The sequence below is a fragment of the Dryobates pubescens genome, chromosome 11 (assembly GCF_014839835.1).
Source record: "Dryobates pubescens isolate bDryPub1 chromosome 11, bDryPub1.pri, whole genome shotgun sequence".
Classification (NCBI taxonomy): Eukaryota; Metazoa; Chordata; class Aves; order Piciformes; family Picidae; genus Dryobates; species Dryobates pubescens.
Window position 1 is genome coordinate 14,064,356 of NC_071622.1, and position 15,602 is coordinate 14,079,957.

General features: G+C 47.7%; 1 protein-coding gene across 1 annotated transcript in view; it reads left to right on the forward strand.

Annotated features, from left to right (window-relative positions):
• SWT1 (SWT1 RNA endoribonuclease homolog) overlaps positions 1-14,584 on the forward strand; it is a 35,883-nt gene extending 21,299 nt beyond the window's left edge. Inside the window, exons 16-18 of the mRNA XM_054165420.1 lie at positions 9,635-9,701; positions 13,269-13,333; positions 14,381-14,584. Coding sequence (XP_054021395.1) covers positions 9,635-9,701; positions 13,269-13,333; positions 14,381-14,486 — 238 coding nt within the window. The 3' untranslated portion in view covers positions 14,487-14,584. The remainder of the gene's footprint in view (positions 1-9,634; positions 9,702-13,268; positions 13,334-14,380) is intronic.
• The last annotated feature ends 1,018 nt before the right edge of the window (positions 14,585-15,602 follow it).

Genomic DNA, 15,602 nt, shown 5'->3' on the forward strand with positions numbered 1-15,602 from the left:
CAGAACAAATAATAGAATCCTTCCAGAAGAACTTGTGTGAAAGTTTGGAAGTATTAACTACGAATCATGTTGGAAGTTCAACTGCATTAACAGGTCAGATTTTCAGGTTGTTAAAAACAATTAGGAGAGCATAATCATGCTTTTTGAGGGAAGAGTGTGTCATGCTGCCCTTCCTCAAAAAAAAAAGGTAATGGCACTGCTACGGCTACTGAGACTTGAGGACTAGAATGTGTTTGTGACAAAAGTATTTTAAGAAAAAAGAAAGAAAAATAAAAGGGCTGTTTCATAGGCAAGGTTTTAATAACAACTTTTTACACCTTAAAATCCCAGAATCACCATGTGGTTTGGGTTGGAAGGGACATTAAAGGTCATCTAGTTCCACCGCCCCTGTTACAGGCAGGGACACCTCCTACCAGGCCAGGTTGCTCAAGGCCCCATCCAACCTGGCTTGGAATGCTTCCAGGCTTGGCTCCTCCACGTTATCTCTGGGCAACCTGTTTTGTGTCTCACCACCCTCATGGGGAAGAATTTCTTCCTCATGTCTAACCTCAATTGAGCTGCTTCCAGTTTCAAGCTACTCCTCCCGGTCCTGTCACTCCATGCCTTTATAAAATGTCCCTCTCCTGTATCCTTCTTTAGGTATTGAAAGGCTGCAAGGTCTCCCTGGAGCCTTCACTTCTCCAGGCAGAACACCCCCAACTCTCTCAGCTTGGCCTCACAACAGAGGGCTTCAAGCCCTCCCAGCATTGCTGTGGCTTCCTCTGGCCCTGTTCCAACAGGTTTTTGTCTCTCCTGTCCTGAGGACTGAAGAGCTGACCCCAGCACTGCAGGTGGGATCTCAGCAGAGTTGAGCAGGGGGGACAGAATCCCCTTCCTCCATCTGCTGCCCACGCTGATGGAGATCAGCCTAGGACTTGTCTGGCTCTGGGCTATGAGCTTGCAGTGCCAGCTCATGTCCAGCTCTTCACCCACCAGAACCCTCAAGTCCTTCTCTTGTGCACTCCTTTAAGAATTGCACCATGCCTTGCAAGGTGTTGCTGCTGTGGGGCACATGTTTGGTTTAGCCAATATTTTTCCTTGGCCAAGTATAACTTGTGAGTCAAAGGCTAGGGAGCTGTGTGTGGCTTTGTTCCCTGCCCAAGTCCCTTTTGGATAAGAAACCCTTGTGAACAGGAGAAAATGTTGACTTTCATGAACTGATACAGTTGTTTTTTTCATCTTCACTAAGAAATAATTGTTTTGTTCCCATGCCAAGTTTAAAATCACTTAAAATTTACAGCACAGAGATAAAATCCTCATAAATATTTATACTAACATGGTGTCAGCTGTAAAAATATTTCTTATGTACTGCAGTGAGTAACCTGAGTTCTGCTTCTCCAATAATTGATCTAAAGGGAATTTCTCTCCAATACCCAGTGATTTAGTTTGAAAAGCACCGATTGAAACGAGGACTCCTAAACATTTGTCAATTAAAAGTATAGTATTTTAAGATCTCAGTAGTGCAGGAAAGTGTGGCTTTGTCAGAACTGATCTCTGAATTGAATATTTTGGAATCAGAATTCTTCTGGTTGGAAGAGACCTTTAAGATCAAGTCCCACTCTTAACACAGCACTGGAATTAAACAATTTATAACCAGATCTGCAGTTTTACCAATTTAAAACCAGAATTCTCCATGCAAAGACAAACTGTTTCCTCTGTGGTTACTCACGTGGTCAGGAGGAACTGAGGCTTCTTTTTCTTGGTGTCTAGCTGGAAAATTGGCTTCCTTCCCTTAGACTGCCACAGCATTTAGTAATTTTTGTCCTAAAGCCTCTAGATTAAGAGCTCTGCTTTTGATCTTCCTCTGCAAGCATTTTCTTTCTTGGAGGTATATCCCTCCCAGTTCCTAAAGTATCAGTCTTTCCTGTCACTGGTTGGAGTTAGGTGGAGATGGTCTCTTCTCCCTATTATCAGGCAATAGAATGAGGAAATGGCCTGAAATTGTGCCAGGTTGGACATTAGGAAAAATTCCTTTTCTGAAGGAGTGGTCAGGCATTGGAGCAGGCTGCCAGGAGAGGTGGTGGAGTCGCCATCCCTGGAGGTGTTCAAGAAATGTGTGGACATGGCACTTTGGGACATGGTTTAAAGGCCATGGTGGTGTTAGGTTGATGGTTGGACTTAGTGATCTTTCCTTTCCACCCAAAACAATTCTGTGATATATTTAGGTGAAACCTGAAATGCACTTGACCAGAGGAAAACAGTCAAAGAACTTTCAGTGTAGATTTCAGCCTCAGACAGAATTTACAATGAGTGTGAAATGCCACATCTGAACATTACAAACACAGGCTATGGTTTCTTCTGCCTTTTCTTAGCATCAGTTCTGGCTACCCATGCTGCTCATCAGTTGTCTTCTGATCTCTGAACATGTGTGTAACATAATTTGCTTTACTCACAAGCTATGAGCAAGGGGAAGATTTAGCACCTCCTCCACAGAGGGTTCTGACCTTACCTCATCAGCATGGCACCGCCCAGAGCAGGAAGGAGGAGCCCTGAGGCATCTTACTGTGTGTGGAAATGTCCCAGAGGCAAACACTAGGGCAGAAACATCCCCTTGGCTACTAAGAGAACAATCACCTTACATCAGTGGCACTTACATGGCAGCTCATGGTTCTGTAGTGCTGGATCCTTTAGTCTGATACAGCTGAAAACTGTGTGGTGTGTGACAAAAGGGTTTCTCCCAGTTGTGGCATTCCTTTCCTACATGGATTCTTTCCCATGTATTAACACTTGAACTTCCCTGCTAGGGTCCATATTTATCCTTCACTCTTTTTCCTCTTTTAATGAGAGCTCAAAGAAAAATAAAAGTTTCAAGACCTTTGCCTCTGTCAGTGCTGAAACTGGTCAGCCCTTTGCAAGGTGTAGGGCACCGATGATGCTGTGGCAGCTGACTAAGCCTTGTTGCCTTTAAACTAGCCCAAAAAGCAGAAAGGTTTGAATAAATGAAGTAATGGTGTGAAAGCCATGGGCCTGTCTGACCCTATGAATCACACAACTACAGAACATTAGGGGTTGGAAGGGACCTCCAGAGATCATTGAGCCCAACTCCCCTGCCAAAGCAAGATCACTCAGAAAGACATGCAGGCAGGTTTTGAAAGTCTCCAGAGAAGGAGACTCCACAATCTCTCTGGGCAGCCTGCTGCAGTGCTCCGCTACCCTCACCATAAAGAAGGATCTTCTCATGTTGAGGTGGTACCTCCTGTGTTCTAGCTTGTACCTATTGTTCCTAGTCTTATCACTGGGCAGGTGGCACTAGGATCTGAGAGCTGGAGCACTTCCACCTCTCCTCTTCCAGGAGAGAGCAGGAGTTTAACGTTGTCTTGGAGGAAATCTTCATTTCCCCATAAGTTGATGCTGAACAAAACCGAGGTGTATTGAGTCTTGTATTGCAGTGCAGTGTGGTGAGGAGCTGTTAATAAGGCACAGAGAAGTTTTGGGTTTCTATTTCTCACCTTTTGTGCCTCCTCTGTGTTCTGCCTGTGAAGTTAAATGGGGCTTTCAGTGGGCTAATGCCTGCACAATTAAGTCACGCCTTTTTAATTATCTGTGTGGAGTCACTGGCTTGGCTGATGCTCTGTGGCAGCCTTATCAGCCTTAGCCACAGGCAGTTGCAAGGAGCTGTTGAGGAGGAGTGACCAACACCGAGGTGTAGAGCTTTGCCCGGATTTGAGAGCCATTACCAGTCTCATATGACTCCTGTCCATATGCTTTACTCTTCCCTGCCCAGCACTTTGGTGCTTGTGAGCAGGTGGCAGGTTCATCCTCTTTTACTGCCAGATCCTCTGCAGGGTTGTTGGTTTTCTTTTTCTTTGATAAGTTAATTCTCTGCTCCTTTCCAAACAGGCTTTGCTTGTTTCCCAAGTTTTCTCAGTGCACAAGTGAGAACCACGTGAGCTGTTCCTATCCATTTTCAGTTTTGATTTTCCTAGCACACTCAGATAAGTGACAGGAATAATTAAATCTGACTCTCTCCTCTCTCTCTTCTGCCCCAAGAACCTCCAATTTGTAGCTAGCACCTGTTCTGCTTTTGGTTCTTTCTATGAGAATGATCAGAGGGCTGGAAGAGCTAGCCTCTGGGGAGAGGCTGAGAGAGCTGGGTTTGTTTACCCTTGGAAAGAGAAGGCTTAGGGGAGACCTTACCACCATGGACCAGGACAGAAAAGGGGTGGCTGCCAGAAGGATGGAGACTCTCTTTTTATGAGGAATCCCTTAGGGAACACAGAGGTGGTGGGGACAAGTTACTGCTGGAGAGATTCCAGAAGAAAATGTTTCCCCATGAGAACAATCAAATAGTGGAATCCTCTCCCAAGGGAAGCATTGGTCAGGTTTAAGATTCAGCTTGACAGGATGCTGGATCATCTCATTGCAACTGCCCTATCACCTGGAAAGGTTGGACCAGATGATCGTTGGAGTCCCTTCCAACCTGGCATTCTCTACGTCACACACTAGCTGCACACAATCACAGCGGAGTTTTTAGCTTGATCAGTAACTTGCATTTTAGTGTCATGCCAGCTTTCCTGTCACCCAGCATCCATGCCAACACCTGCTCAGAGCATGATGTCTGGATCAGTTAAAAGTTGAAGCACATAATGTGGGGCTGTTTGCAGTTTGGTTTTCATAGGAGAGGCAAAGTGGATTTCCAGCCTCTGCTTTTGAAGTGTTTGATGTGTTGAGAGAGAAGCAGCAGCAGTGCTCACAACGTGTCCAGAGAAGGGCAACAAGGCTGAGGTGAGGCCTTGAGCACAAGCCCTTTGAGGAGAGGCTGAGGGAGCTGGGATTGTTTAGCCTGGAGAAGAGGAGGCTCAGGGGTGACCTCTACAGCTACCTGAAAGGTGGTTGTAGCCAGGAAGGGGTTGGTCTCTTCTCCCAGGCAACCAGCACCAGAACAAGAGGACACAGTCTCAAACTGCACCAGGGGAAGTTTAGGCTGGAGGTGAGGAGAAAGTTCTTCACTGAGCCTTGGAATGGGCTGCCCAGGGAGGTGGTGGAGTCACTGTCCCTGGAGGTGTTCAAGAGGGGATTGGACATGGCACTTGGTGCCATGGTCTAGTCATGAGGTCTGTGGTGACAGGTTGGACTCGATGATCCTCGAGGTGTCTTCCAACCTTAGTGATACTGTGATACTGTAACACTGAGACTCAAATTGCTCTCTAGAAGACTTGCATTTGCTTTGTGTGTTACTGAGTTAGAGGCTGTTCTGCAGACAGAGTTCTGTAGCCAAGACAGGCTCTTTTTCACTGACAAACTTGGAGGAAAACAAAATCAGCTTCATTTAACGGAGTAAGAGCTGCAGAGTGGATGCACACACAAACAGGGCCAGATTTCCCAGTGCACATCATCTCCTAAAGTCTGTATTTTCTGTAACAAAGAGTGGTGGCTGCAGGAGATGAAAGGAACATGAAATGATTCAAACCAGCAGAGAGCAGCCCTGTTGTGACTTCATTGCACTGCAGGCAAAAATGTGTTACCGTTTTCTACAGAAAAAGCTGTTCTGAGGCTGGGGCCCCCATCCCAGCCCCCCTTTAGTTGCAACCAGCAATAAACATCTTTTATGAATGCTGACCTGGTAAGAATTTGGGGGGGGTGGGGTTTACAGTGCAAGCTTTTCTCTCACCAGCCTCCTTTCAGTACTCTGTGTGTAGCAGCAGTTCTTCCTTGAGAAAAACAAGTGTCTTTTCTGTGACGATACTGTGAAGCTCTGAGCCAAACATCAAACTTCTCATTTTGTGTTAGAAACCCAGCAGCAGTTGTTGTCATAATCAGGTTTAGGTTCGCTAGTAATGGTTGGACAGTGCTCCCCTCAGTGAGAAAAGCCCAGACAGGGTGTCTGTGACCCTGTGAGGAGGTGTCATACAGCCAAGGGAGAAGACAGCACCTCCACTCTGCTCTCAGTCTCTTGTTTTCCCTTTCTGTACCTTGTCCATACATTTCCCTTCCTTAGATCCAGAAGCCCGTAATTAATGTAAGTCTTGCTCTCACCATCCTTCCTAGAGAAAGTTTACCTGGCTGAGTTTACTGCTGGCAGCAGAACCATGGCAGAAGTCTGTCATATGTATTTAGCCTGGAGAAAAGGAGGCTGAGGGGAGACCTGCTCTCCACAACTCCCTGAAAGGAGGTTGGAGGCAAGTGGGGATTGGTCTTTTCTCCCAGGAAACGAGTGGTGGGACAAGAGGAAATGGCCTAAAGCTGCAGCAGAGGAGGTTTAGCTTGTACAATAGGACAAATTTCCTCATGGAAAGCGTTGTCAAGCCCTGGAACAGGCTGCCCAGGGCAGTGGTGGATGCTGCATCCCTGGAGGACTTCAAAGCTGTGTAGATGTGGTGCCAAGTGACATGGTTTAGTGGTGACCTGGCAGTGATGGATTAACAATTGGACTTGATGATGTCAACGGTCTCTTCCAGCCTAGAAGATTCTCTGATCCAGTACCCTTGTACATGTGTCCTTGGCACAACAGGGAAAATGCAGTGATCAGCACGTTTTGCCTCTCCACAATGTGTAATAACATGTAGTTGACTTCAGGTAAAATTGTCAGTGGGGTCTAAGAATGGCTTAGGTTGGAGGGGACCTCAGAGAGCATCTTCTCCAACCTCCCTACTGATGACAGGGATGCCTCTCAACTACATTGCTCAAGGCCTCATTCAACCTGGCCTTGAACATCTTCAAGGAGGGGGCATCCATAATCTCTCTGGGCAATCTTTTCCAGTGTCTCACTACCCTTGTACTGAAGAACTTCTTCCTAAAATCCAGTTTAAACCTACTCCTGCTCAGCCCAAAGCCATTCCCCTTTGTCCTGTTGCTAGACACCTTTACAAAAAGTGTCTAGCCTTCCTGTAAGATCCCTTCAGGTATTGCAAGGCAGCTATAAGGTCCCCCACAGAGTTGTCTGTTCTCCAGACTGAACAACCCCAACTCTCTCAGCCTATCCTCATAGCTAAGGTGCTCCAGCCCTTGGATCATCTTTGTGGCCCTTCTCTAGGCTCGCTCCAACAGTTCCTTCTTATGAGGGGGACACCAGAACTGGACACAGTATTTGAGGTGGGGTCTCAGCAGTGCAGTTATGATTTGTACAGTTCTCTGAATACAAACACACAATGGTCCTCCTTTGTGCAGGAAAGAGCAATGGCACAAACCTCATGGGCAGCACAGTCCCTCTTCCCCAGGCTGGGGTGTGCTGAAGCTGAGCAGTGTGCCAGCTGAAGCTGCTGGTTGTGCCCTGCAGATGGGATTGCTGGCTGCTGGCTATATGCAATTATGGGGTGGGAGTCTCCCAGCCTGCCAAGATTCCCAGCCTTGCCAGGGGTGTTTGCCAGATGGCCTCTGCTGGGCTTCAGGACTGTCAAAGCTAGTAGCTTTCTCACTGAGACAGCCCTGGAAGGCTTGAGGGTGTTGGTAGGACAAGTAGTCAGTTGGGTCTCCTGCTGGCTTTGGTTTGGCAGGTTAAATGTTTATAGTTCAAGTGGAAAGATTCTGGGTGTATCTCCTTAGGAAGGGGGAAAGAAGGTGTGACTAATTTCTGTGACAGTGATAGCTACTCATACAGTCCTGGTGAGAACAAGCAGCAGAGTTGGTGGGTAGGATAAACCCTGGGGTATGTTGTGGTTTGCCAGCCTGTTCAAAATGTCTTTTTAGCTGGGATTTCTTCACTCATTCTGGTAGTTTTCTCCCTCCACCCCCCACCCTGCCCAGTTCCTAATTAATTCATTTATAAAGGCTTACAGCTTGCAAGGGGAGGGAGGAGAGAATTTGGGCACTTTCCCATGGGAAAGTAAAGAGAGCTTCCCCAAAAGATACTTCCCCTCCCTGGTATATTTTTCTTTCCCAATCCAGTCATTTTCATCATCATGATTTGCACAATTAAAACTGAACTTAAGGCAGAACTTTATCAGGAATTCTTAATCTATATATAAGTATTACATGTAGGTTTGAATGGACATTCTTCTGTTGAAGAGGGATCTGCTTTTTCCTGGTGAGCACAAATAAGGCTACCTGAGGTATAACCACATTATAGCTCATTAAATAGATTAGTATAATTAATTGGTATTGAGGCAGCCTCCCTCAGCAAGTTTGCTAGCAACACCAAGCTGTGTGGTGTGGCTGACATGCTGGGAGGAAGGGATGGCATCCAGAGGGCCTGGGATAAGCTTGTTAGTTAGGCCAGTGACAGCCTCATGAAGTTCTCCAAAGCCAAGTGCCAGGTGCTGCACCTGGTTTGGGGCAATCGCAAGCACAAATACAGGCAGGGTGGAGAATGGATGGAGAGCAGCCCTGCAAAGAAGGACTTGGGGGTGCTGGTGGGTGAAAAGCTGGACATGAATTGGCATTGTGTGCTCACAGCCCAGAGCCAGTAAGTCTTGGGCTGATCCTCAGCAGTGTGCTCTGCTGAGACCCCACCTGCAGCTGCACCCTGGGGCCACCTCTGGAGTCCACAGTACAGCAGAGACATGGACCTGTTGCAGCAGGACCAGAGGCAGCCACAGCAATTCTGGGAGGGCGGGAAGCCCTCTGCTGTGAGGCCAGGGTGTTCAGCCAGAAGTGAAGGCTCCAGGGAGATCTTGTGTGCTTTCAGTACTTAAAGGGAGCTACAGGAGAGCTAGAGAGGCATTTTATAAAAAGGCATGGAGTGACAGGACCAGGGAGAGTAGCTTCAAACTAGAAGCAGCTCAATTTAAATTAGACATGAGGAAGAAATTCTTCTCTTTGAGGGTAGTGAGACACTGGAACAGGTTGCCCATAGATATTATGGAGGCTTCAAGCCTGGAAGTGTTCCAAGCCAGGTTGGATGGGGCCCTGGGCAAGTTGGTCTAGTAGGAGGTGTCCCTGATCATGACAGGGGGTTGGAACCAGATGACCTTTAAGGTCTCTTCCAACCCAACCCATTCTGTGACTTTTGAGAGAATCACTTCCTTTTGGAGCCATGTGGAAAAGCTCATGCCTGCCTCAGAGCTTTACCACACCTTCCAGGGAGACCAAAGCTGGTGCTTTCTTCTGCAGGTGGTACCTCTAATGGTGGCATGCTGACCAAGGACAGGATTTGGGAGAAGACTGACATGTCACTGTGGTGACTGAATAAAATAGCTGTGTGAACCTGTGACACTGGGTTCTTCTGTACCTCTGCAGTTATCAAATTCCATTTTCACTTCTCAGCACTGGGTAGAAATTGGTCGTGACCGGAAGCAGCCAAGATGCTGCGAAATAGCAGCACTTCCACAGGGAATGAGTTAAGGCCGTAGCTGGTGTGGGAAAGTTTTGTGTTGCGTGTCACTTGTGTTGCTGCACATGAATACAGCAGGCTTTGCTGGGCTGAAACAAAAGGCTTTTAATTATTGCTGGGTTTCTTCCCCTCTCTGTGGAGAAACTGCTCATCAAAACATCCGCTGCATGTTTAATGAGGACAGACCTTGCAGAAATAATCAGCTCTCTTAATTCTTTGAGAGGGGTGGAAGGGAAAATTCTGCAAAGATCTGAATTTCCTTTTTGTTTAAAGAAAGGCATTAGGTTTTTGTTTGTTTGTTTCCATGAAGCATTTCTGACTATTAACCCTTCCATAGAATCTTTTGATACTTGCTTTAAAAAAAATGCCTGAACTTCTCTTTTCCAGAATCCTGACCCCAACCAGTAGCTTCCAAGATATTTGGACCCTCTATAACTTCCTCATAAGCAACGAGGTATGAAGTTCCCTTTCATATTCTGCCAGGCACTTAGAATCATAGCATCATTAGGGCTGGAAGGGACCTCAAGGATCATCTCGTTCCAGCCCCTCTGCCGTGGGCAGGGGCACCTCACACTAGATCAGGTTGCTCAGAGCCACAGCCAGCCATGCTTTAAAAACTTCCAGGGATGAGGCTTCCACCACCTCCCTGGGCAACCACCATCATGGTGAAGAACTTCTTCCTAACATCCAATCTGAATCTACCCATTTCTGGTTTTGCTCTATTCTCCCTAGTCCTATCGCTCCCTGACACCCTAAAAAGTCCCTCCCCAGCTTTCTTGGAGGCCCCCTTCAGGTACTGGAACACCATAACGAAGTCTCCTTGGAGCCTTCTCTTCTCCAGACTGAGTAATTCCAACTCCCTCAGTCTGTCCTCATAGGAGAGGTGCTCCAGCCCTCTGATCATCCTCGTGGCCCTTCTCTGGACATGCTCTAGCACATCCAGATCCTTCCTGTAATAGGGGCCCCAGAACTGGATGCAGTACTCCAGGTGGGATCTCACCAGAGTGGAGTAGAGGGGGAGAATCACTTCTCTCAACCTGCTGGCTGTGCTTCTCTTGATGCAGCCCAGGATGTGATTGGTTTTCTGGGCTGCAAGTGCACACTGGTGGCTCATGTTGAGTTTCTCATCCTCCAGCACCCCCAAGGCCTTTTCTTCAGGGCTGCTTTCAAGCCAGTTGCTGCTCGGCCTATATCAGTGCTTGGGATTGCCCTAACCCAGATGCAGGACCTTGGCATTTGGTCTTGTTGAGCCTCATGAGGTTGTCATGGGCCCACCTCTCCAGCCTGTCAAGGTCCTTCTGGATGTCATCCCTTCTCTCCAGCGTGTCTGCTGCACCACACAGCTTGGTGTCGTCAGCAAACCTGCTGAGGGTGCACTCAATGCCACTGTCCCTGTTGCCAACAAAGATGTTGAACAAGACTGGTCCCAGGACTGATCCCTGGGGGACTCTGCTTGTCACTGGCCTCCACTTGGACATGGACCCATTGACAGCCACCCTTTGGGTGCAGCCATCAAGCCAGTTCTGTATCCACTGAATGGTCCATCCATCAAACCCATACTGCTTTGAGACCAGGATTTCATGCACTTCAGTTGCAATGGGTTTATTTAAAGTAGTTCTGAGGTTAGTTGTCTCATCCTTCTGTTTCCACTAAGCTACACTTCTTCAGATTTGCTTTTCATGGAGGTTGGAACTAGATGATCTCTAAGGTCCCTTCCAACCCAACTCATTCTGTGATTTATTAAGTGTTGGACATAAAAACCTCTTTTTGGTTGGCATCTACCAGAAGTTGCTTAAATCTCTGCCAGTGTTTCTGGTTTCTTGCATGATTTTCTGAACGCTCCTTTGTTGTGAATGACTCACTGTCAAGAGTAAAAATCCATGAGGCTGAAGTCACTAAAACATTCCTAATGACAAAGGTGGTCCAAGGTCTGGAGCACCTCTGCTATGAGGATAGGCTGAGGGAGCTGGGGTTGTTCAGCCTGGAGAAGAGAAGACTCAGAGTGGACCTTAGAGCTGCCTTACAGTACCTGAAGGGATCTCACAGGAAGGCTGGAGAGGAATTTTTCAAAAGGCTGTCTAGTAACAAGACAAGAGGGAATGGTTTGAAACTGAGGGAGAGTAGGCTTAGACTGGATCTGAGGAATAAGGTCTGCAGTACAGGGGTGGGAGGACTCTGGAATAGGCTGACCAGCGACGCTGTGGGTGCCCCCTCCCTGGAGATCACAGAATCACCAAGGTTGGAAGAGGCCTCAAAGATCATCAAGTCCAACCTGTCACCACCGACCTCATGACTAAACCATGGCACCAAGTGCCACATCCAATCCCCTCTTGAACACCTCCAGGGATAGTAACTCCACCACCTCCCTGGGCAGCCCATTCCAATGGTGAATGACTCTCCTGGTGAAGAACTTTCTCCTCACCTCCAGCCTAAACTTCCCCTGGTGCAGTTTGAGACTGTGTCCTCTTGTTCTGGTGCTGGTTGCCTGGGAGAAGAGACCAACCCCTTCCTGGCTACAACCACCTTTCAGGTAGTTGTAGAGGTCACCCCTGAGCCTCCTCTTCTCCAGGCTAAACAATCCCAGCTCCCTCAGCCTCTCCTCATAGGGCTTGTGCTCAAGGCCTCTCCCCAGCCTTGTTGCCCTTCTCTAGACACGTTCAAGTGTCTCGATGTCCTTCCTAAACTGAGGGGCCCAGAACTGGACACAGTACTCAAGGTGTGGCCTAACCAGTGCTGAGTACAGGGGCACAATGACCTCCCTGCTCCTGCTGGCCACACTATTCTTGATGCATGCCAGGATGCCATTTGCCCTCTTGGCCACTTGGGCACATTGCTGGCTCAGGTTTAGGTGGCTGTCAATCAGCACCCCCCAGGTCCCTTTCTGTTTGGCAGCTCTCCAGCCACTCTGACCCCAGCCTGTAGCTCTGCATGGGGTTGTTGTGCAGCACCCGGCACTTAGACTTGTTCAATGTCATCTTGTTGGACTCTGCCCATCTGTCCAGTCAGTCAAGGTCCCTCTGCAGAGCCCTTCTACCCTCTAACAGATCAACATCTGCTCCCAACTTGGTGTCATCTGCAAATCTGCTGATGACTGACTCAATCCCCTCATCCAGATCATCAATGAAGATATTAAAGAGGATGGGGCCCAGCACTGATCCCTGGGGGACACCACGAGTGACTGGCTGCCAGCTGGATGTGGCACCATTCACTACCACTCTATGGGCTCAGCCCTCCAGCCAGTTCCTAACCCAGCACAGAGTGTTGCTGTCCAAGCCACGAGCTGGCAGCTTGGCCAGGAGTTTGCTGTGGGGGATGGTGTCAAAGGCCAGGTTGGATGAGGCCTTGAGCAACGAAGTCTAGTTGAGAATTATCCCTGCCCAATGGCAGGGAGGTTGAAGTAGATAATCTCTAGGGTGCCTTCCAGCCTAGGCCATTCTGATTCTGTGATTCGTCATTTGAAGGAGAGAGAGTGCTTCTATGGAGAATGTTGGCTGCAGTTCAGAGAAAAAAGAGAAATGGAAATGAACAGTTATTTGTGAATTCAGCACGTTAAAATACTCGTATTTTAACTTAACTGGTGCAGACAGATTGTAAGAGGGGAGCTAGCAATGAATGTTTGCAGTAGAATAAAGCTGGTTTTCCATTCACTGTATCACAGATCTCAGAGTTTCAGTCCCATACAGGAAAATATAGGAGGGTTGGGGGCCACTATATATCTTCTTGGAATTAATGTTAGTCAGAGCCCATTAATTTGCTATAGAGCCAATAGGATAAGCTAAAGGTGGGTAGGAAGAATTATAGGTGGTCTTTTTTTGTGCAGGAATTGTTAGAAAAGGGAGCTGGAGTGATCCCCATTGCTCCCTGATTGTTAACTGGTAATACTGCATCTGGTAATCCAGCATGTGACTCTTTATGTAATGCCTCACTTCAAGGGCCTGATAGGTCACACAGTGACCACATCTGTGCAGTTTTCATTGATCTATGACACTGGGTGACTGTGTTAATTCTTTCTTTGTTTTAGATCAATCACAGTATCAAATTCACTGCTGAGGAGCTTTATGAGTGTGTTTCTCAGGAGACCTATCGGTAAGGCACTTGCTGACAGCCTCATGTAGGGTTTGGGATAGCCCTTTGCCATGTATTAACCAAAGTGCCCTGAGAAGAAGCATTGGGGTGGCTAAAATATCACCACTGCAGAGAGAGGATGAAGTGGGGATGTCTGTCTGTCTTTCAAAAAAAAGTTCTTTTCCCTTTTAAAAATGACAACAGAGCAGCAGAGGGCACAAATTGCGTTAGAGTATCTACACAAGGGTTTTCTTCTGCTTGAGGTGAGATGTTGGTCTCTCCTTTCCATACCAGTTCAGGCTTCCTGGCTCAGTGGCAGACAGAGCCTGTGTCAGCATTCACTGTAAGGTAGGGCAAGACAACAGGACTGCATTGAAATGAAGCTGATTATAACAGGTTGTGTTTTGGTGAGGTGGTTTTGGTTTTCTTGTGATTTGTGAGGTTTATTTTGAGGAGGCCAAAGAGATGATGAGAGGGCTGGAGCACCTCTCCTATGAAGACAGGCTGAAAGAATTTGGGCTGTTCAGCCTGGAGAAGAGGAGGCTTTGGGGAGAGCTCATAGCTACATTTCAGTATCTGAAGGGGACCTACAGGAAGGCTGGGGAGGGACTGCTTAGAAAGGCTTGGAGTGATAGGAGGAAGTTCTTTACAGTGGGTGATGTGACACTGCCCCAGGCTGCCTGGAGTGGTGGTAGAGGTCCCCTCCCTGGAACCATTTCGGGTCAGGTTGGTTGTGGCTCTGAGCAACCTGCTCTAGTTGCAGGCGTCCCTGCTGGCTGCAGGGTGGTTGTACTAGATGCCCTTGGAAGTCTCTTCCAACCTAAACCAGCCTGTGGTTCTATCCAGCAGGGAACACTTAACTGTTAGCCAGCTCTGTCATAAACTTGATCTTTTGCTACAAAGATAACAGCACCTCTGGATTTCTGGAGGCCCTGAGAATTCTTTGCTTTTGTGGAGTTAAGGTGTGATAGGGGAGCCCCTTTGCATTGGAAAGGAACATGCAGAAGCCTTCCTGTCTTTTCAGTGGGTGTGCTGTCCCCTGATAACCTTTGTGTCTTCTTTGCCCAGGGAGCGGCTGCAGGTTGGCTGCGGGCAACTGGCACAGCTGGAGCACACCATTAAGCAGTGTCACGCGTCGGTTCATGCAGAGGCCAAGAACAGAGGCTGGCTGTGACCCTGGGACAAAGTTTGGAGCTGTGGTGTCATTCCCCTGCACTTCCCTCGTCCAAACTGAGGGATGTATTGGAGGAGCCAGAAAGCTGCCTTCTTCTCGCTCAATGGTGCTGTTTTCTGTTGAAGGGAAGTGTAGCTGCATCTATATAGTACATGTCAGCATTTCTGCTAAGAATGACAAGCAGAGTGAATTTTCTGTCCCAAGCAAGGGTCTTGGGGCTACCAAAGTTGGTTTGGTGCACAGCAGTGCCAGGCTGGCATTACTCTTGTTAGGAGCCAGGTCTGTGAGGGGTTGTACAGGAAAATCCACACCCAGCCTTGGTTTTGCTGAGCCTTGCAGTGCACTGAGGGAGCAAACAGCACCTGCTGTGACAGCTAGCAGGCTGCAAGGGAAGCAGTGGAGTATGACCCTGGGAGCCCACACTGCTATGCACATGAAGGACTGAACAGGTGCAGTGTATGCAGCCTGTGAACTCTGGAGGGCTTAAGGGAAAACACAGAAATGGCCAAGAAATGGATTGATGCTTGTTCTTTTTAAAACCAAACCAGAAGCCCTCATGAAGGTGTATTGCTGTTCAGAGCAAAGGGATGGTTTTCCTTTGTTAGAATATCTTCATCTTCATGCAGCAGAACCTGCTCCTTTGGAGTGCCTCATCCTTCTTCCCACTTTCTCCTGTAACAGCAGGAGGAATTTTTCCTCTGTGGGTTACCACCTGCTCCACAACTCATCTCTGCTCTCTGGCTGACCTCTCTGAATGTACTGTTCATTGCTTTCCAAAACTACAGTGAAGTCCATGAAACGTTCTAAAAGCCATTTTTGATGTTGCTGTGGCCTTTCAAGCTACCTCTTCTATGTATGTATTTGTACAGAGCCAAGAGGACTGGCAGAGTTCTAGAGGGAATTTATTTTGATATCAGCTTTGGGTTGTATTTGTAAAATCTTTCTTGTACAAATCTAATTTATTGTTTCAGTAGATGGCTGTTCATTCTACCTGTCAATTCCTGCCACCAGCTCTACTTTCACTTTGCCTGAGGACTGGGGATTCCAGTTTAATGCAGTTCTTGGTTCTTGCCCCCAGACACTGGAAAGGCTTCAGGTGGAGTTGCTGTGGGTACA